The sequence below is a fragment of the Melanaphis sacchari genome, unplaced genomic scaffold, assembly GCF_002803265.2.
Source record: "Melanaphis sacchari strain LSU unplaced genomic scaffold, SCAv2.0 Contig10_pilon_pilon, whole genome shotgun sequence".
Classification (NCBI taxonomy): Eukaryota; Metazoa; Arthropoda; class Insecta; order Hemiptera; family Aphididae; genus Melanaphis; species Melanaphis sacchari.
The window spans coordinates 5161153-5183125 of record NW_020270420.1 but is presented as its reverse complement, the minus strand read 5'-3'; the positions used below and the strand labels follow the sequence as shown (position 1 = coordinate 5183125).

At 26.7% G+C, this 21973-nt stretch overlaps 1 protein-coding gene and 1 non-coding gene across 2 annotated transcripts; both read right to left on the bottom strand.

The window, feature by feature from the left end:
- Positions 1-16056: 16056 nt before the first annotated feature.
- Positions 16057-16138, bottom strand: Trnal-aag. Its single transcript has one exon. It is a non-coding gene; the product is annotated as a tRNA-Leu (tRNA).
- A 2067-nt stretch (positions 16139-18205) lies between these two features.
- Positions 18206-20212, bottom strand: LOC112603654. The gene is made up of 2 exons (XM_025352343.1): positions 18336-20212; positions 18206-18266 (listed from the first exon to the last, which is right to left on the bottom strand). Exons 1-2 carry the CDS (start codon positions 19685-19687, stop codon positions 18221-18223), a joined length of 1398 nt encoding a protein of 465 aa, XP_025208128.1. The 5' UTR covers positions 19688-20212; the 3' UTR covers positions 18206-18220.
- Positions 20213-21973: the final 1761 nt, after the last annotated feature.

The window sequence follows — 21973 nt, the reverse complement described above, 5'->3', positions numbered from 1 at the left end:
TAATAATGATCTTCTTATGAAGTCCAATCCGTTTTTTTGTTTTTTTTTTTTTTTTTTGTTGATTTTAGGTCAATGACGTGTTCAGTTATAATTATAATATACGTATAACAAGCAGATATATAGATATCGCGGCTCTCTTTACATTATACTGACATTATCCAGAAGATGGTGATTTTTTTATTTGTTCTTTTTTTTCTAATTGTTTTATAACACCGAATCTTCAGTAACGAAAGAAACAATATTATTATCTGTAGATCGGACCAATATGATCTCTCGCTTATGGTTTTTGTTGGTTTTTTTTTTAGTTTGTTGTTAAATTTTTTATATTATTATTATAATTATTATAATTTTTTTTTTTTTGTTTGTATTATATTATAATTTATAATTACTCTTACGAATCGCCTTCGCAGTATACGCTTGACTATTAGCAGCGCCAAATGTTTAAGGCCTTAGGATAAATCACCTAACATTTTCAATAGGCAATGTTAAGTTATCTACATCATCGAAACCAAAGATTTATGTTCTATTTACGGTTTATTTTATTTTTTGTTTTATTAATTTATACTATTTTAAAAGCGATTATGTACAATATTATTAAACTGTATTATATAATATATTATCACATTATAAGATAAAGTGTTTTGAATAGTTATTTAGGGTTTTGTTGGTAAAAATTAAGCGTTATTATTATTATTGATTTTTTTTTTTTTTGTATTTTATTCTATGATTATCATATATATATATATATATATTTTTTTTTTGTTCTACTAGTTTAGAATGATAAAATAATCTTACTATTATTAATTTATTTTAAAGTCATATATATGTATTTCTAAATACATCGAATGTATTTTAACAATAATTTGTTCAATTATTCAATAAAAACCTTTTATTTATACTCCCTATCCTATCACCCATTCAAATTGTGTTTGTTAAAAATGGACGTCAAAAAAAATTCGAATGAACAAAAGAGGGTCGTTTATAAATCCAAAAAGGCTGCTAAGAATTGAGAGCCGCCGATTTAATTAAATTCTTTTTTTTCTTGTCCTTTTTTCCCCGTCTTTTTTATTCGTTTTCTACTCTCTATGTATTTTTAATTCCGAGAGATTTAAGAAATAAAAATTAGCTTGACAGTGTGAGGGTAGTGGTGGTTACCAGTAATGCAATTTAAAAATATAATCCAAGATTTATATAGTGGAATTTTGTATGTACGCATATATACACAGACACGTCAGACATTTGTTCGAGAAATGATATAAACTTGTTGTTTTTCCACGCAAACCTTAACAGAATAAGAAACATAGCTTTGGAGTGAACGATTAAAGGATTTACCATCATTTGTTTGGAAAAAAAACTCAACCCAATCGAATGGACAAGGTTTGTTCAAACATATTTTTTTTTATTTGCATTAAAATAAAAAAAAGTAACAATAACAAAGCTACACAATTATTTGTTTTGGAAACTCAAAATTAATTTTATACGGCTTTTCTTCATCGAACCCGAACTTATTCGCGCAGATGCATCACCTTCCGAACGCTCACTGTTCTTTTCCACGTGACTTGAAATTAAGGAAATTCGATGCGGCAAGTGGTTTGGTATGTAGGGTGTATGACTGTAGAGAATGCTTAGCAATAACGTGGTAAAAAGGGTTAAATCTGTAGTCCACTTTGTATAAAAAAAAGTATATAACTTGGATGCCCCGAATAAATGTTGCAGTCTTTTTAGTTGTTACGCGTTCTTTATTGATGAAATTATTTCTGGGTTTTCAACATCACGGAATAATACGTAGTAAAATATAGTAAAATATTAGTGTAAGACACTATAACAATAAAACATAATATAAAATTACACGTATGTGGAAAAAAAATAATTGTAATAATTTTTTCGTTGCCGGTAAATATTATTTTAATGAGTAAAAATATTTTTTTTTGTCCGTAACATTCCTTGGTAAATTATTATTTATTTATGAAAACAAATTTAAATAGTAAAAATATCTTTACCATAGCTAATACATATTTATAAAACTCACATAAATGCAATAAGTACATTCAAAATGATTATATTATGTCTATTGCAAACATTGATGCATAATATTAAACTCATATAAATTATAATATCCATTTACTTTTGCTTAATTTTTTTTCCTAAATATTAACATGACTGAAGTTTTTGAATTTGTAACTTTTAAAAGCATTTAATGATATATTTTAACTACACGCTATACTATGGTCATCGTAGGTTATATAAATAGTCTTTATTTGCGCAATTTCCATGAATTGAGATGAGTAAATTACTTAAGTAGTGGATCAAAATTTGACAGAATACTCATGTACCACTTTATTTAACTAAATTAATTTTAAATACCTATTGATAATTTATAGTTTATTAATAATAATATTTTATTTATTTCTTAATAGTTGTTTTTCAATGATATAAAATTATGTAAAAAATATTTTCAAAAAAATTAAAATTGTTTGAAATAAAAAGTGTGTTATACGTTTTTGAAAGTTGTTCTTATAATAATCATACTGAAAAAAATCATTATTTTATATATATATAGGTATATATAAAGTTATAAATATTAATGTATAATAAATAAAAATCTACAAATTCGAAGAACGTTTGGTAATTCACAGTAAATGTATATTGTAGAAATAAATTATGGCTTATATATCTTTGAAAAAATAGTAACCTATTAATTTAAGTGTTCAATTTTTTGTTTTCAAAAAAAAAAAAACAAAAAAAAAAATCGAAAGTTCTCAATCCTGGCATTTATGGAAATATTCCTTATTAGAATCGATCCTAGTTTTTTCAGAAATGACTACCCTAATTCTTTAAAATTACCATTATGTTTATTTAATTCCTTTAAAAAATAAAGTCTTTGTTGAAAAAAATTATTTATAACTAAAAAAATCAAACCTATGCCGTAAAAATTAAAGAAAATTATAAAAGTATAGTTATTCAATTTAAATTAAAAATACCTAGTATTGATAGGTTATTACTACTCCGTTAGTCTTATTTTAAATTTATTGAAACTATAATATTATTATTATAATTAAATATCCTTAGAAAGATACGTTTTATGTTTTCGACGTAAATTATAAATTATTTTGAGCACATCAGAACACTTAAGTACCTACATAAACGAAATCTGATTAAATTTAAATATTATTATATGACTGTATCAACATTTTTGATGAATATCAACATTTTTAGTGGATACTCGTATTGCGGAATAATATAGTAGCGAGTATTTCCTCTCGTGATTAAATCAATCTTTAATTGTTCAATAGAAACCTTCATACTTTGTTTAGAGCCTATATTGCCGTTGATAAAATCTTGGAAAATAACTTGATATAAATATTTTAAAAAAACTAAAAACAATTCGTCAATTATATTAATTCAATTTTTTCAGAAATCGTAATTTAATAAATATTTATTGTACGATACTTTTGAAATTTAAATCAAAATAATGATAAATATTTTTTCTACGGTAATAATAATAATAATAACAATTTTACTGTGGCAATTATTACTAAATATTTAATTATATAATAATTTATAATTTATTATTTATAACACACAATTAACAAGGTCCACTGTAGGTAATGTGTAAGATTTTGTATTTTATATTAATATGACGTATTTGATAGAGATGTTTAAATTAATCATCGTAATATTCAAACGTTCAAATATATTGTAGAGTTTCAGATGTATAAATCCATGACACTGGAAATATTAATATAGCGTGACTAAGTTATTGTCAAACTTATGTACTATATTACATATATTTGAAAAGCATTTAATATAATTCGTAAAATTAGTTTGCAATTGTTGGTTTCTTGTAGTATAAATAATAATAATAATAATAATAATAATAATAGTACGATTAAAATAAAATGTAAGTTTTGTTTATTATGAGCAATTTCTTATATCTTGCTTATAATAGTATAGCATTACGTATTTTTGTATATAAACCATCTATCAACAATCAAATTTTATTGAATATTAGTTGTTCATAATTATTATAATATTATTCATATTGATATTTTAACTTTTAATTCATTAAAAAGGAAAAAATATCAAGAAAAAAATTTTAAATTATTAAATTATTTTTTATTAAAATATTGATTTATATATTATTTACTATAAAATTTAATGATAGTTCGTAAATCTCCATATAAGATTTTATTTCATTTTTTTCACCTTAATATACATCTCAAACCTCTCTTTATACCTATTTTATTTATTTGACGTATTCAATTTTAGTTTACTTAAATATTATTATATCTATTTTGATTTATTTATACCTAACCATTAATTATACAGTATTATAAATATTTTCTAAATATATATATATTTATTTGAAATGAGGTTAATATAATTTTTAATCACGTCAGGACTCATGATGATAATTTTAAATTTAATATTTAACGAAAAAAATATTTTCTTTTTTTATTCACGTTTAATTCTGTTTAAAAATTATTTTTCTTTTATGTTTATGCCTTTAGAAAAGTGAAACTAATTGTGATTAAAATCTCATTACACATTATTACTTTTAATCCTTTTTTTATGGCTTCCTATGAATCATTGATTTAACTTGAGAGTAAGAAAAGAAACAATACTATTTTTATACACAAATATACAATATAGCATTATATAATTTTTATTTAACTTAACCTTAAAGTTACAATCTTGATTTGTTTATCGATATCTAAATGTTATTGGTATTTCAATAAAATAATATAAGGATTGCTTTTTTTTTAATATAAATATTTTATTTTGCTCATGTTAACGAAAATTCTATGATTGCATGATTTACTAAGTGATACATTTATTATTATAAATTATCGTGAATATTATATTATATGTTATTATATGCAATAAAAATAAAATTGAAGTCATTTCAATTACCATATTAAATATAAAATAAAAAAAAAAATATATTTATAATATAACATTTTTTTATTTTATTTAAATACTGACTACATTTTTTTAATGATATATTATTAAGGTTTGAATTATTCAATATCCAATATGATTAAAACTCGTAAGTCGTGTTTTATTTAGTAAGGGGCAAATAATGAGTATAAATGTAATTTTCATAAAACAAACCTGTATTATTATACCACATCAACTGATATGGCGATATGGCTTCATTCTAGGATATTATTATTTGAGCTTTATACTTTTATCCGGGAAGATTTATGTTACTCAACCCTCCACGAATTGAATATCATTAAATAGGTACGTTGCAAATCCTAAATTTCTTACAAACGTTTTTCTCACCGTTAACTGCATAATATAATATTATATTACAGGAATATATTGAAATTATTATACTAACTTATCCTCACAAACTTTAATATACATCTATTAAACTTATTCAGTTTAACACACATTCAAAGTTCTTTTACGAGAGGCTTCCTCAGTAAAATGTATTTTTTTTCTCTCATCACATTCCTTAATTGTTCTACTTATTTAAACATATTATTGTAATTAAAAAATTTTAATATTAAAAAAAAAAAGATACTAATAAACACTTTAGTAATAATTAGTATTACAAACCGCATACAATTTTTAATATTTTATCATAAGTTCAAAATACATCTGTCGTCGGTTGTTGTAATCGTCGTATTTTTTAATGTGGTTGTGCCATAGCTGTATCGACGTTATTGTATACTTTTTTACTCTATACAATTGTAGGCCAGCATTTAAATAGATCAATATTTTTATTTTTATTATGGGTACTAAATATATAAATAGTTGGTTTAAGTTTAAAAAAATTCTAACTAAGACCTAAAGGAAATTTTATGTGTAAACGTAAAAAGCTTTTCAACGTTTTAAACAAAGTACACTTTACAAAACTAATTATTACCGGTTGAATTGAAATTATGTACGAACGTCACTTTACAAAAATAAGCTTGTATACAAAATTGTACCTGTGTATGCGAATACTATATGTATAAATATATTTATGTAGTTATATCTACTGCACTCCACTAATTCACTTATTATATAACTGTTTAAATTTTTCCATCTTGTTTATGCATATTAATAATCACATAGGATAATATTTTTCTTTTTAAACTTTATATTTCCACTAACCCCGTTATTGAATACATTGTTAAAATCATACTTTTAAGTTTATATATTATTATTATTATTAAAATAAAGGAATATTTATAATCTGTTATATTATTTTTTATACTATGAGTAAATTATACATAAATATTATTTTTGAAATATCTTAAATTTAATTGTGTTGTACATTATTATACAATAAAATAAAACTACATTAAATATAATATAGAGAGATAAGTTCTACCATTTGGAAAACCTTCAGATTTTGAAGAAAAATTATTTATATATTTTTATTAAGTCAATAGTTTGTACAACATTAATGACATTTATTATACAATAGTATTTAAAGAACATAACATTAGTATTATAATATATACTTATACAACACTATTTTTATTATTTAGTTGAAATCAAAAAAATAATAATCTTTGAAACTTATATAATGTTAAGGACTGCTACAATTTTTTGTTTTTTTTAATATGTCATTTATTTCAATTTTTATTTTTATTGATATAGATACAATTTTTATTTTTACATTTTTAAACGGTTAATTTAGATAAGTTACTGAGAAAATCGAAAAATATTACCTCACCAATGTACCAATTATAAACTAAGTTTTGAAATTTTTTGGTTGTATTAAAAATATACTAAGTAAATTTCAGTCACAAAAAAATTATTAAAATATATCGTTCAAAAATATCTAAACATCACGTGAAAGTTCACGACCCAGCTACCCAAATAAGTTACTATCATCCGTATTTGCCCTCGACAGGTTTCACAACACATCGGTCGTTACTCCTATCACCACTGTCAGACGGTGGCAGATATCGGAAACTGCTGTTTGGATGACATTCAAATCAGATAGCAGGCCGGATCGAGAAAATCTATGTACACGTTGTATTATAATGTATTTTAATAGCGCAAAAAGGCACCCTCGCAGTGCTATGGTAACCAGATAATGATTATTATTATTGTTATATATATATTTTTTTTTGAAGCGTTAAGTTAATATCCTAAACTGTCAAACTGTTTCCTCCAGGCCGGTTAGCTTTTGACTGAGATGTTTGACATCTCCTGTATTCACTTGTTGCTGCACTATGACTTTCTATGTAATATCTGACTTAATCTACGATAGTTATTATAATAATTGTTATTTTCACATGCTGTATCAGTATATAGTTGAGTGTGAAGTTTCATGCATGTGTATAATATATATATATATATATATATATATATAATATATTTTGTGTATTTAAATGGAGTAGATTTAAATGGTGACTTATAGTTTTACAGTGAATATGTTATATAATATAAATGTACAAAACTTGTGTTTTCTATATCATAACTTATAGTATTTTGTAAATTTGTTAATTTAGGATTTAGACATGAGAGTCCAACTATAATAAGTCTATTTTTAAAGCAAATAAAATCATATACGAATCGTGTTAACAATATATTTATGTAAAAATATGTATTTTCTAAATTATACTTCAACCATAATAGCCAGTACTCATATCTCGCAATACACATGTTTTTATTTTTATAACGCGACAAAATCAGTAGATACAATAAAATATAATAGTATATATTAATATACGTATAACAATATAGTAATAGTTATATCAAATGCGTACAGATAGATCGATCAACATAGTTTGTATTGTACATAAAAATTAATTGCTATGTTTGAAATAATATTGATGAGGTTATAGTTGCTGGTTGTTACACGGAACTTTAAAAGTCTTCATATCTTCTGTCGACAATAGTAATACATTTTATACTCACTTTTAAATACGTTAAGTTTGCCACTAAAGTATAACTATAAGCCCAACCAAAAATCGAAATCATTTGAATCGGGTGGTTAGTAGTTGTAAATAAATAATTTAGGTTTAGATATTTGGATTCATAAGCGTTTATGTGTTTAACTGCTGAAATCTGTGTAAAAAAAAAAAACATCAGGGGAAATTGTACATTCGTGCATTTTCGGTCTATAAATATTTTATCAGTTTGTACACGAAATATGAATCCGGATATCCGAAACCTCATTATAATCGTATAGTTGGATTATCTTACACTGAACTGATTATTTTTTTAATCGTGTTATTTTGTTGAACGTGCATATTTATGTCCATGATTCCAAAATGTAAACAAGTAATAAAAATAATTTTCATTATTTATTAAATTTTAGTAAATACAAAAAAATGTACATTTTTTTATTCTCTGTTGACAATATATAGAAAAGTGCAAAAATCAAACACGAAATAAAAATTAACCATGGATTAGTTGAGAGCATATTTTATTGATAAGATTTTACATATTCACTTCTTTGGTAGCATGATAATTATTGAAGCTAAAGCTTTATATAAATCATTTTAGAATGACTAAATTATCATCATTTATATTAAATAGTAGTTAAATTTTTATATTTTTTAGCGATAAGTATACTTTAAAAAAATTTTATAGTTTGTAAATAGTTTTAAGTTATTTAAAATCGTGTTTGAGTTTATACTTTTATTTTTACACAATATTGGTTAATTAAGTCTTCGTTAAATTATTGAAAAACAACAACAAAAAAAAAAAATAAAATATATTTGCTCTTTACATAATATATTTATAATTTTAATTTGGTTATTATGCAATATATATATATTAAAAATACTGGTGTTGACAAACCTTCAGACGCTTTTAAAATATTTTAGTCATTTCGCAACTACATGACGAATCAGCTGACAATGCTATATGTTACTGACCCAATATTCATTTTAAACCAACCTGCCATACATTTAACGATACGTATTGTTAAACCTGATAATTTCCATAAATAGTTCATCCGAGTTTTCTACATCTAGGTAATTATAAAATACAAGAACATTACCGTTTCCTGTAATACATAGTAACTTATTTTATTATATTACAGTATAACATTGCTCGTGTCATTCAGTCGTCATTGTTTCAATTTCGTCCAGGCCTTGTCACTAATGCAGCTGTGCAGGGTTGTCAAGACGAGGGAATGGCGGTCGTGTGTCGTTGTACCGCGGGGTCGTGACGAGGGTAACTCACGTAAATAGCCTTATTATTACTAACTGTTACGACTACTACTACGTCGACGACGACGACGACGACAACGGTGATGAGACAAGCCCGCCCCTCCTGGGAGTAAAACCACAATAATTTCGTTGTTGTTATAATCGCGCCGTGAGAACGACCCACAACCTGTCGCGCGCGCGGCACACAAGAACGCGTTCCGCGGCGGACGGCGAGTGTCACGCGCGCGTGGGGGGGTGCGGCAGAGCGCGAACCGGCAGGTAAATCGGCGAGCGGCTGCGGTCGAGGATTGGGTGGCGTGGTAAAGGCCGAGACGGAAGGCGACGGCAACGACGACTGTGTTTGCTCGTGTGCGACCGAAATACGCGTATAATAGTAAGTTATAGTCGCTGCAAAACATCGTATTATTCACACACACACTCACACACTATATACACTGTACATGACGAGTGGGCGCTAATGATTGACGAGGCGGAGGGTTTGGGTGAATAAACCGTGACAAAATATACTCGAGAGGAGACGAGTTTGTCGTCGCGATGCGGGCGCGGGCGGAGGTTTAAAAGTTCTCGTTTAAAATCGACTTAAACGCGCAAAGTTCACGGCACGGCTTTATTGTTTATCTCCGCCGCACGGTCGTTAATGCCGAGAACGCGGATTTTGCCACCGCCGCCGCCTCGCACACCTTTTGTATCGCATCGCGTTCTCGGGCTCGTTCGCGCGTAACGTTCAAGTCGCGGAGACTACCCTCTTCTGGTGAAAACCATCGTCGTTTTCGCACCTTGTCACGACTACGACGTCGGATTACGACTCCTTATAGCCTATGGGGTGAGGAACGGACTTACTAACGTGTACATGACGTATCATTACGAGTGCAACGTTTTGACACAATGGTGTCGTCGTGCTACACAATGTATTCTGCCTAGGATATCGCGGGGGCGCATATGCAACGGAAACAATATCGTCAGAATCACGTGATGCCGATTTAATATGTCTTTAACAATGTTAAATTAATACTTGGTTTACTGTCTTATTGTAAGCACTATACATTTATGTTTGAACGATTTTTCAATATTCGGTTGAAAAGGGCTTCCTTCGTTATATTATTGTATTGGTTTTTAATATAGTATAGTATATTTTGGCGAAAAATAGACAATAAGTTTGAATTTTTTTAAATTTTTTAAGATTTGAAAAATTTTGTTCAAATTATTTTTTTTACCTAGACCAACTTAGTTATAAGTAAAATTACAAAGTATTTAATTTAGTATCGTTAATACGATTAAGTTGACGTAAATATATAATCTCTTTTCTTTATCATTCAAAAGAGCTTGCGAACTAACATTCGTAAACATTTGACAAATATTCTACAAAATTTCCTATAACTAAAAAACTCGCACCAATAGTAGTAAAATTAACATTACATTCATTAGAATTATTTTATTATAATAAAAATAACTGAAATCTTGTCAAATAAATAAATGGGTAGACAATTATTATGTGAAAACGGTCAACTGACAATCCATTGATAAACAAAATACTTCTATAGTTCTATATCACAAATATTGATACACATAAATATAGGTAATTTAGACAAATTTAAAAATATTCATTAAATTTCATTTTTTATTTATGTTTTTTAATCTTCGATTTTATTTTAAATTTTTTAAGACGAAAAATACATGTGAATTTGTTGATTGATCGCGTTTGTTGCAACCAGCTCAAATTTGTATAGTATGTATTTTGATTAATATGCAATACAACTGTACTAAAATATGAAAATTAAATAAAAAAAAAATAAATAAAAAATAGTTATAAAAAATGTAGTTTTACACATAAATTTAAGTTCTTATGGGCGTCGCTAGCTTTCGGATGGGTGACCACTCGAGTTCTTAGTGACGAATTCATGGCGAACACACATACACACACGTTCCAACTGTACTAACCAAACTTTATAAACAAACATTACACAAAAAACCTACTGTTATTATTCATAGCTAATGGCCTTAGTTGCCGGGTTTAGTTTAAATAAAATCAATAATAAAAAAAAGTTCTTCGGAAGAGCTTAAAGCTAAGCTGTATTCGTTTTAAATATTATATCAGTTACCTGATAAATTTGCTTGAACCATTGTTTTCTCTTTCTCTCTCTTACTTATTCTATAAACATACATATAGACAAAAACTAAAATTTTTACTTAATTCGATTTATGCATTTAACATAACACACAGTTATGTGAAAATGTAAGCTCTAATTTAACGTACAAGAGAATATAAAAAATATTGATTAACTTTGATTTTGTCTGTTGCTTATAGTTTAAGACCCAAGCGTTTTGTCATTACCTAAAATAAATATAAAATGTTCAGTGTATAGTTATTACCTATTATCGTCAATATTAAGCTTATGTTCCCATTGTTGACTCTTTTATGAGAAAGAACTGATAAATGAAAATATAATGCATTATTCTAATAATCAGGAACATTTCTTTCGCCACCAATATGATTTAGTTTTGTGTAGTGAGTAAACTTTTATGTTTTACTTTTTTAAATTGTGCTTCTTACCTGAGAAGATGAAGCCTTATAAATTATAATATCTTCTTAAACGTTAATAATTTATTGTAGACCTCTCAATATCTTAAAATTAAGTTTGATACATTTAACTTTTTATTAATTTTATTTTTAAAAATATAGTTAACTAAAAGTCAATGGTAAGATTAATATAAAAAATATAAAAAACCTACAAATAGGTAACTTAACAAATAGGTTTTGTGTTATACATTATAGGTGTTGATTATACATGAGTTTTCTTGATTTTAAATGCAATGAAAAATGTTTAAATACAGTAAAAAACGATTCTGAATGACTAATTTTTTGGTAACCAAGGTTACTTAAACAAATTTTTAACAATAATATTAAAACAAATGTGTGTATTATAATAATAATAATTATTATTATTATTTCGAGATTTCTAATTAATTTGAAAAAATTTAGAAATTATTTTTTTCTTTTATCCCATAAGGTAAAAATTAGATCTAATTTGCTATCAAAAACCACTTCCGAAGTTGAAAACCTAAGCATTTACTAAAAAGCTTTTTATAAAGAGTTTTAAGACACAAAAAAAAAATATATATACTAAGTATTGTAATAGAAATTAGATTCTGGTCAGAATCTAAAATTATAATATAAAATAAATAATTCGATTTGTTTGTTTTTTGATTTATCTTAACTATAAAATTTGTATTAGCAACATCAGTTTGATTAACTTTTTTTGAAATTTTTTTGAGTATGATAATGATCTTTATTGACACTCGATGGCACTGAATAGGATATTTATTTTTATTTATTTGTTTAACGATGTTAACTAAAAACTAAAGTGTTTGTAGTATATTTTAGGGATTTTTTAATGGTAATATTATGTGTTTTTATTTTTATTTTTATACTCTGCGATAAAATTAGGTTATAGTCTAAAGGTATCGAACATAATACTTTGATAGTTGATGGTGGCTTTACTTTAACGAGATATTTGACGGAACATGTACGAGTATATACCACTCTGCTAGGGGGGTATAATACTCAACCGCAACTAAGAAATTACTAAGTGACTTCAGTTCCTTATTTATAAAGTAATGTTGATCGCTTATTTTTAGATGAATTGTATTCATTTCATTGAAATAAATTAAGTGTTTGATTAAAATTATAAACAATTAAATATAAAGTACGTATCTCAGTACTTATATTAGTATAAATAAAAAATTGTAGGTTCTATTAATTAATTTTTTATATTCACGTTCACAAATCATAATTTTGATATAAATCGTATATAATGCTCTTTCAAATTCTTAGAAATAAATCTTATGAATATCTTATGTCGTTTTTAGAATAATTGTCAGTATTACTAGTATATTTTTTGTTTCAGTAACAATGATAATTATATATTGGTTTAATTAATTAATTATATAATTTAATAATTAAGTAAATAATAATCAAAGTGATTTATTATTGTAAATTACAATAATTCCTCTACTGGTTGATTGTTCATATAAAAAATTAAATAGTTACATTTTTTATTTAATAAATTATAATTTTTAAATACAAATATTTTTTAAAATAGGTAATTTAAGTTTGTTTTGTGTAAAAAATATCATTGTACCTAGCTGTTATATTTATATGAAATTTAATTTTGATATAGCGGCGTGTTGTACAATATTATAGTGATGTGCATGTTAAAACTTTGCGATGGCAAACTACAATACGGTCCGACGGAACATTTGCTACGTATACTATTGTCGATTTCGAAAGTTTGGTTTGCGTAAAAGATGTATAAAAGCAAAGACTGTGATGAAAGGGTGGAGGATTCCACGATATCCTTATATTAAACAGTTACTAAAAAGTGACAAAATTAATTTCGCTCGAACGCCAAGCGAATAAAGCTCTTTACCGGGAACAGCGAAAATATATATAAAATATATTTATTGTATAATATTATATACGCCGTCGCGTATAACGTGTACAAACTCTTCTTCTTCGCACTACGGTCCGCAGTATATGTGTATTTATATATATAAAGTGAGTATGGCGGCAGAAAGCTCGCAAATAATAATAATAATAATAATAATAATATAAAGCGCGCGAGAAAGCTATAATTCAACCGGCAGCCAACATTAAGATTACTAATCTTTAATCCTCGGGCACCACCCTCCGTGCCACGGCACCTCATCTCCACCGTCCGCGCGTCCTCCTCCGCGCACCACACCTTTACAATATTATATATACGCGACGCGCGGACCACCCGCCCGCCCATCCACCAGCCAGTCAGCCACCACGACAGCGGCGTACCTCCCCCCCCCCCCAAAGTTAAGATTTACGGGCCCGAAGGCATTATACGAGTCTCGGAATCTTCCACGGCGAATTATTATGATATAACGCTAAGAAATCGTTATTATATGGTAACGGGCTTATCTCGGGTACACGCACAGCCTCGGCGGCCCACCCGCACCGCCCCGGACGAGCGCGTCTTCATTGCTGCCGCCGCTCCCGTTAGTGCTGGTACGTCGACGTCGACGACGACGACGACGACAACAACAGCAACGGCAGCGGTAGTATACATACAATATAGTTATAGTCGTAAGCGACTAGTAAGTAAAGTATAACGGCGTGTGTACATAATAAATACACATATATATATATACTATATATACTTATATATGTGTGTGTGTGTGTGTATTTTTTTCCATTGCTTTCTTCCCTTTACGCGGCGGTCGACACACAGACACGCACGCAAAACATAAAATATTACCTACCCTTCGGCCCGGTTCCGTATCAATCCTATTATATCACTATATTATATATATATATATATAAATGGAGATTTAGATAACCCTTTTTGCGCTCCGACCGCAAACGACGACTAAATTGTCATCTTTACGCACCGCCATCACACTATTGTATTATTATTACATAATTTTTTTTCGCGCTATTTTTCGATTCGAGCTATTTAAAAGATTTTGTATAGCATTCGTCGGACGGGTAAGTATGCTATTTTATTTTTATTTCTCATTCGTGAGCGTGTTGAACACGTCCTACTAATTAATTTTATTGTTTGATTGTTATTACCTACTTGCTTGGTCTGCACGTTACACGTGTTAGATATGAAAGAGCTCTACTTTAGTCGATTAGGTGCAACCGTCGTGAGGAAATAACTATGCCCGATATTTTAAGTCTGTTGATAACGTTTTTATAGTTTCTAGTTTTGATTGACTATTTTTTATTGATTGTTTTCATTAACTAAATTTTTGGCTAATTCTTCAAATGTCATCGTATACAATTCAACTAATTCAAATAAATTGTATTAATTTAACTTTTTATATCAGAATAAATTAACTATATTATTATTATTAATATTGTTAGTATTATGATTTATTTTGGTGTAGATCTCTTTTGATATTAACTTATTACTTTACCTGATTTTTGGTTGGTTTGAATATTTATGACTTGAAGGCTGAAATCAGTATTAAATGACCTTTTTATTTTTATTTAGTACACTCTAGTACCTACTACCAATTATTGAGTTCGTTATATTTTTTTAACTTCATTCCGGAGACTGAAGTGATTTTTTTTGTTAATTTTAACCATAGTTATAACCATTAATAATTAAAATCAAAAGATATTAAGTTCTAAAATTAAAATTTAAAAATAATGGTAGCCTAGATTGTAAATATAGAGCAATGATTATTCATTTTTAGAATTTTAAAATTGTATTTTTTTATGGTTAGAGCTTTGCTAAATTCTTCTTCGAGCTGTGTACATTATCATTACATAAAAGCAGGTACAATTTAATATATATAACGTATTTATTATTATTATTAGGTACACTTGCCTTAATAGTTAATACTACAGCACTGTAGGGTTTCTCGCTCGTTCTCTATACGTGCAACACAGCGTTACTTAAAGCTTACGTAGTGATGTAATAATTTGGGATAGGTCTTAGTAAGAAGGGAGGGGCACCAATATTTTGATGTTTTTTCTTCGGAAATTTTCCCATCTAGCATATAACCGATTTAAAAGTTAAAAATCATCTATTTAATTATATTATTTATATCTACCATAAGAATCTAATTTAAATTGTTTACAAATTTTATTCAAAACATTAAGTAGTAATTATTCAATTCGTATTAATTAGCATTTATTTAATTTAATGTTTATAGTTTTATATATTTTACCTAGTAATACTTTTAATTTTTATTACATGTTAATTAAAAATATATTTAGAGCACATTGATTATGTTATGAATTATATATATATATATTATTATTATACAACATAATAATAAAATATTGACCAAGTTAACTGTAATAATAATAATAATATAAAATAATATTATATTTTTACAACATATAAACACGTTTTAATTTGAGAGATAATATATAAAAATCAACTGGCAGCGGTGGGATTCGAACCCACGCCTCCGAAGAGACTGGTGCCTTAAACCAGCGCCTTAGACCGCTCGGCCACGCTACCACTGTGACGTTGATTAGTTAAAATAGATCTATTTTTGACAGATAGAATAATAAAAAAGCAAAGTTATATAATTATATTTTTTTCTGTTACATTAATTTATAAGTCTTTAGTAAATATCAACTTTTAAAATTTATTTTCTCACATTCAAAAAACGTCATTTGATAGTTGATAATTCTTAATATTAATGAAAATGGAATTTTCATTATTTTATGGTTTAACAATATAACTTATCGCCTATGGGTGACTATTAATTATAATTTATATAGATTTTAACAACTGATGACGGTTAATGTATAATGTAAGTATTCAAGTAAATATTAATAATATGGCTGTTAGTACCTATCGGCCACTAGTAAGTAAATCGTGAAAAAAAACAAAGGGAAAAAGTACATGGAAAAAACCCTACAAAAAAATCAACTAGCACGGTGAACAATCTTTAAATCATAGGTAATTTATAATAGTTTTAATGTATGATTTTGAGTAAAATTTTGCTATAGTTTATGACAATAAACAAATTTCCAAACAAATTTTTAATTTTTGTTTTTATTATTATTATTTAAGCGACTCAACACTGTCTACTAACGGTTTAATTATTATTTGATAATTAATACATTTTTAAAAATATACAGTAAAATGTATAAATGAATGTGGAACTAATATTATTATACCCAACATATACATTAGGTATCTATTTAAGCAAGATCGTGCTAAGAAATTTCAATAAATTAAGGAGTGAAATGTTTTTTTTTTTTTTTTATCTATTTAAATTATTTCGAATTATTATAAAATAAGTCAATGTAAAGGTCAAGCCATAATGTGTAACTAAAAGATTATTATAAATTTGATAATTCTGCCAGCCAACTTTATTACCAAATACATAACTAGGTATTGTTCTCAACATTTTAACTAAAAAAAAACTTAGTTCAATAACTAGATCTACCAAAATCTACTATTGCTCATTTAAACCAAAACTTCTCGTGGGTTATTCACTTTTAGCGAATATCATGTCTATAAAGTTGGTTTATATAACTCCCTCTCTGCACATTTCACTTAACTCAAGTCTCAGCAATCTCTCTCATTTACTCTTTATCTGTCCCTCTTTACATACTAAACATATCATTTTGTTCAATTACCTTAAATGTCGTAACATACCCTCCAATCTATTACCATTAAATCTGCTGAGGTCATCAAAAAGATTATAATTAATTTCATACTGGAAACTAGTTTCGTTATTTAATATTTTATTTATGTTTTTGTTTTCTTTCTTTCTTTATTATCATAGTTGTGTATTACTAAAATAAAATATATTGAGTTGTCATAACTGACTAATAATAAAAAAAATTTAAAAAATTGATAATTATAATTAAATTATTAAGCTAAAATCTTAATTTCAATAGAAATCGATCTAAATATGATGTACCTATTTTTTATATAAATAAATTATGTACGAAAAAAAAATGTGTTAAGCGTAGATACAAAATGATATCATTTTGATATACATTAAACCATCACAAAATCAACTTCATACAATTATTATGTAACAAATAATACTTGAAAATCCAATGTTTATTGTGTACTGCTTACACTCCAAAATCTTAATTTTAATTATTTGAGCACTGAAAAATAATATATAATCATTAGTCATACACATTGGGTAAATAATTCCAAATAAAGGTTGTAAAAAGGGCCGTAGCCATTTTCCTCCAAAAACAAAATACCGTTTTCCTCCACTGTCCATTTTCCTCCAAAAAAGAAAAAAAAATTTTTTGACCATTTTCCTCCACTTTCCATTTTCCTCCAATAAATAAAATAATAAAATCGTCATTCTTTATCAAAATATTAAATTAAAAAAAAAAAATAACAAATCAAATATTTAAATTTTAAAGTATAATTGTAATATAATAATACACCGTACGCGCTGAACTTGGCAGGTGGCTAAAAAGAGAAATAATATAATAAAAAGTACTCACGTCAATAAAAATGCATCAATTAATAAATAAAATAATAATAAAAAATTAGTTAATAATATAATATGTAAAATAAAAGATATAAAATATAGTAAAATCACTGCAGTAAATAATATTACATTTTTTTATAATTATAAGACATCTCAGCAACAAATGAATACCTGTTGGAAGAAAATAAAAATTAGATATAATATGAATAATTATTTCACTTTTTGTAATTAGGTACATACCTAGACATTTCTCCGTTTTGTAATTTGATAATTGCATCGTCGATTGCTCCACGACGCTTGTTTGCTCGGTAATCCTTTGATTTTTTTGGAACATGTATACTTCTCATTTTACAATAAATATTTGTTTGAGTTTGCTTTATGATATTAAGCCACATAAATATATTAGGCTTTTCTTTATAAAAGTTTTCTTTGAAATGAGAGTGGAAAGACTCGCATGCATTAGTGGTTCTTGATAACGAAGAAGACGATTCTGCCCAAATAACTGGCGGAAATATAGAATTTTCCGAAATATACGTATCAGTTAAATAATCAGCGTACTGACTCACTCTTTGATCGTTTGGTATAATACTCATAAAATCTTCAATAAAACATTTGGAAACTTCTTGTGGACTTAGAAATGTGAGTCCAAACGTGTTTCTTATCCAAGACCCAATTTCAGAGTTTTTTTCCTTATAGTATTGAACTAAACCGAGATTTTGGATTTTCCGAAACCATGATTGTGTCAGGTGAAATCTACAGCCAACTATTAGTGTATCAGGCCATACTATAGAAACAGCATCATGAATAGCTTGCTCGAAATCAATTGTGATTGATTTTGGGTTTATTGTCAATTTTAATTCAATGCATTTAAGTATAATATGGTTAAATGTATTAATATATGTATCAGTGGATTTATTAACTAGAAGACAAAACACAACAGGTATATAATGTCCGTTTTTAAAGCCATGTATTGTAAACATTTGGTTAAAATGTTTAGCACTGTATGTAAATGTACCATCGCAATAAATATTTTCAGATTCACATAAAAATTTCAAGTTTTGGTAACAAGAAAATATTAACACATTTTTACTATCATCATTAACTAGTAAAAATTGTTCTTCAGAAGTAGTTTTAATATCCATATTGTTGATTGTTAAATGTACCTCTTCAACATTTTTCGGCAGGTTCGGCAGCAAAGATTGACGGGCAGCATAAATATTTTTCCTGATTTTATGAATATCGGTATCATCAAAATTTGAACAGTCGGCAGAACTTTGTCCTAATTCCTTAAGTATCACTTTTTTCGGTCGTGAAAATAAATCGTCAATTGCTTTTCGCTTACATGCATTATTCACTATTTGTCGATTTACTTTTTTTGGCGATGGCAAATGATTATGTACATTTTTGTGTGACTCATCGGCTACTATTTCTTCATTTTTATCAGTGTATATAACTGCTTGACAAGTCGTTAAACAACATCGCCAACGTGATAATTCAGATTTTAACTTATATGCTAAGAAATACTTGTAACTATCACGAATTATCAAAGGTTTTCCTCGAGAACTTTCAATGAACGTCGCTTTTTCAGACATGTTAAAAATTAAAACTTGCTAAACTATAAAACACGTAATAGACACTATCGGCGTACGGTAAAGTCGGGTAAACTACTAAAAATATAGTCTTATTGATACGAGTATTTAGTATATTCGTGTGTCTGTTTATCTCAATGTGTTTAATCATAATAATCAGTGACAATTGTATTGATGATACACAATATAAATATATACGTATATACCCATATGTTGTTTGTACGTATCTTTATTAGGCTTAATCAAAGTTAAAATCGACTGTTATAAACCGCGTGTGCTGTGGAACACTTGGACTAGCGTTTTTCCCTAGCCGATAAAAACGCGACAAGAATTTAATCAACAAATACGCGCAAAATGTAATCTAGCCATACTCTATTTTTATAATAAAAACACTGACTAAATATTGGAGGAAAATAGACATAATTTTAGTCAAAAATAATGTGGAGGAAAATGGAAACCAACCTTTTTTGTTTTTGGCGGAAAATGGACAGTGGAGGAAAACGGTATCTCGTTTTTGGAGGAAAATGGTCCCGCCCGTAAAAAGTTATGTTATGATGGTTATTCTAAGGTGATTAATCATAATATGATAATAATAATATTAAAGCGCTATGATTTTTTTCATGTTATCTTACCGATTATTAATAAAAGCACTTATAGCATATTTAGAAATTTAAACCACTGGCTGTTGGATATGAGGCATGCACTTTTTTTTAAATCGTACCAAAGCAACCAGAAAGGGAATTCACCGGAGGTAGTATAACCCATTGGTCGTTAAGTGCATCGTTTATTCAAAAAACTTAACAAGAGTTTCATTGGGAAAATCGCCCACTTACAGATACCTTTCAAAAGACAATTATCTAACCTAATCTGTCAGAATTATAAGGTAGAATCTGTCTTATTTTTTAAAGGTTATTAATATTTGTTAAAAACGAATCTTAGATACTTTAAAAAAAGAATTTTACTCTTAAACTATCAGATCTTGAGACATTATTTAAATTTTTAAACAAAAATCTATATTAGTACACCTAATAACCTGATGATTATAAAAAAATGTGTATAATAGACCTATTAATCTGACCGTGTAATAATCTGGTATAACATGACTACCTATATGAAATAGTCAAGTATCGTTTCGAACAAAAAAAAAAAATTTTTTTTAGACCTTTCCCGTTAAAAGAAGTAATAGATTAGTATATATGAATTCATTTACATGTTAAAAAAAATAAATTAAAGCTTTTCAATAAGAAAAATGGGTTATTATATATTATAAACCTCCATAATGTCGTTTTCGTTAATCCATCAGTACTCTGGTCCGATATTGCCAGATTACTAAGAATCTAATATGATTAATTCGGCTTTTCATTTATTATGTAGATAATTTTCTATTAAGCAGCTTTAAGTTATCATTATTTGAAAACCATCTATAATTAATTCAATTTTAATAAAATATGAAATCATTTTGTTTATAAATATCAAAATATCTAACAATTAAATCAATAAAAATATTTTATTTAAAACAGTTTAAAATAACAAAAACCGTTCAAAGATAAATCATTATTATTTGTTTGAATGTCTTTTAATAAAAACATTTGAATTTCATTTATCCATAGAATGGTATATGGGTTTTCAGTAAAATAATGTTTGTATTCCAATAAAAAAAAAAATGCTCTTGAGACTTAAATAAATATAAATATGAATAGATATTTGAAGAATTGTAAATAATTATAATTTGTATAGTTTACGTAATGAAATTTATTTATTTAGACCTTATTTGTAATAACTATAATAATTAAGAGTAACAACAAAATCTTTTTTTTTCGTAAATCACATTCAAGTTATTTGTGTGTCTGTGTTTAACCTACAATTTTAATACAGTAGGTACACATTTAAATTTTACCAACCACATATAATTTTATGTTTTCTTTAAAATAATGTGCATAAAATATACTGGTAATTCAGCCAGATACCTCAAACGGAACTGGCTCAGAGATTATTTAAATGTTTAATTTATATATTAAATTTAATAATTATACTGCCACTCGTGTACTGGTGTTTCTAATGTGAAAAACCTCTTCCGTCTTTCATCGTTATTTTCTTTTTTTGTATTACATTACATCAGAATGATTTACTCATTATACATTAATTGTATAGATTTTAAATTGATTTAAAAATATATATACCAATATACCTATATACTAATATACTATATACTTATATCTACACAGTTTCATATTATTATCTCTGTCGACGCGTATATTATACTTCAGAAATGTCACTATTATTATTATT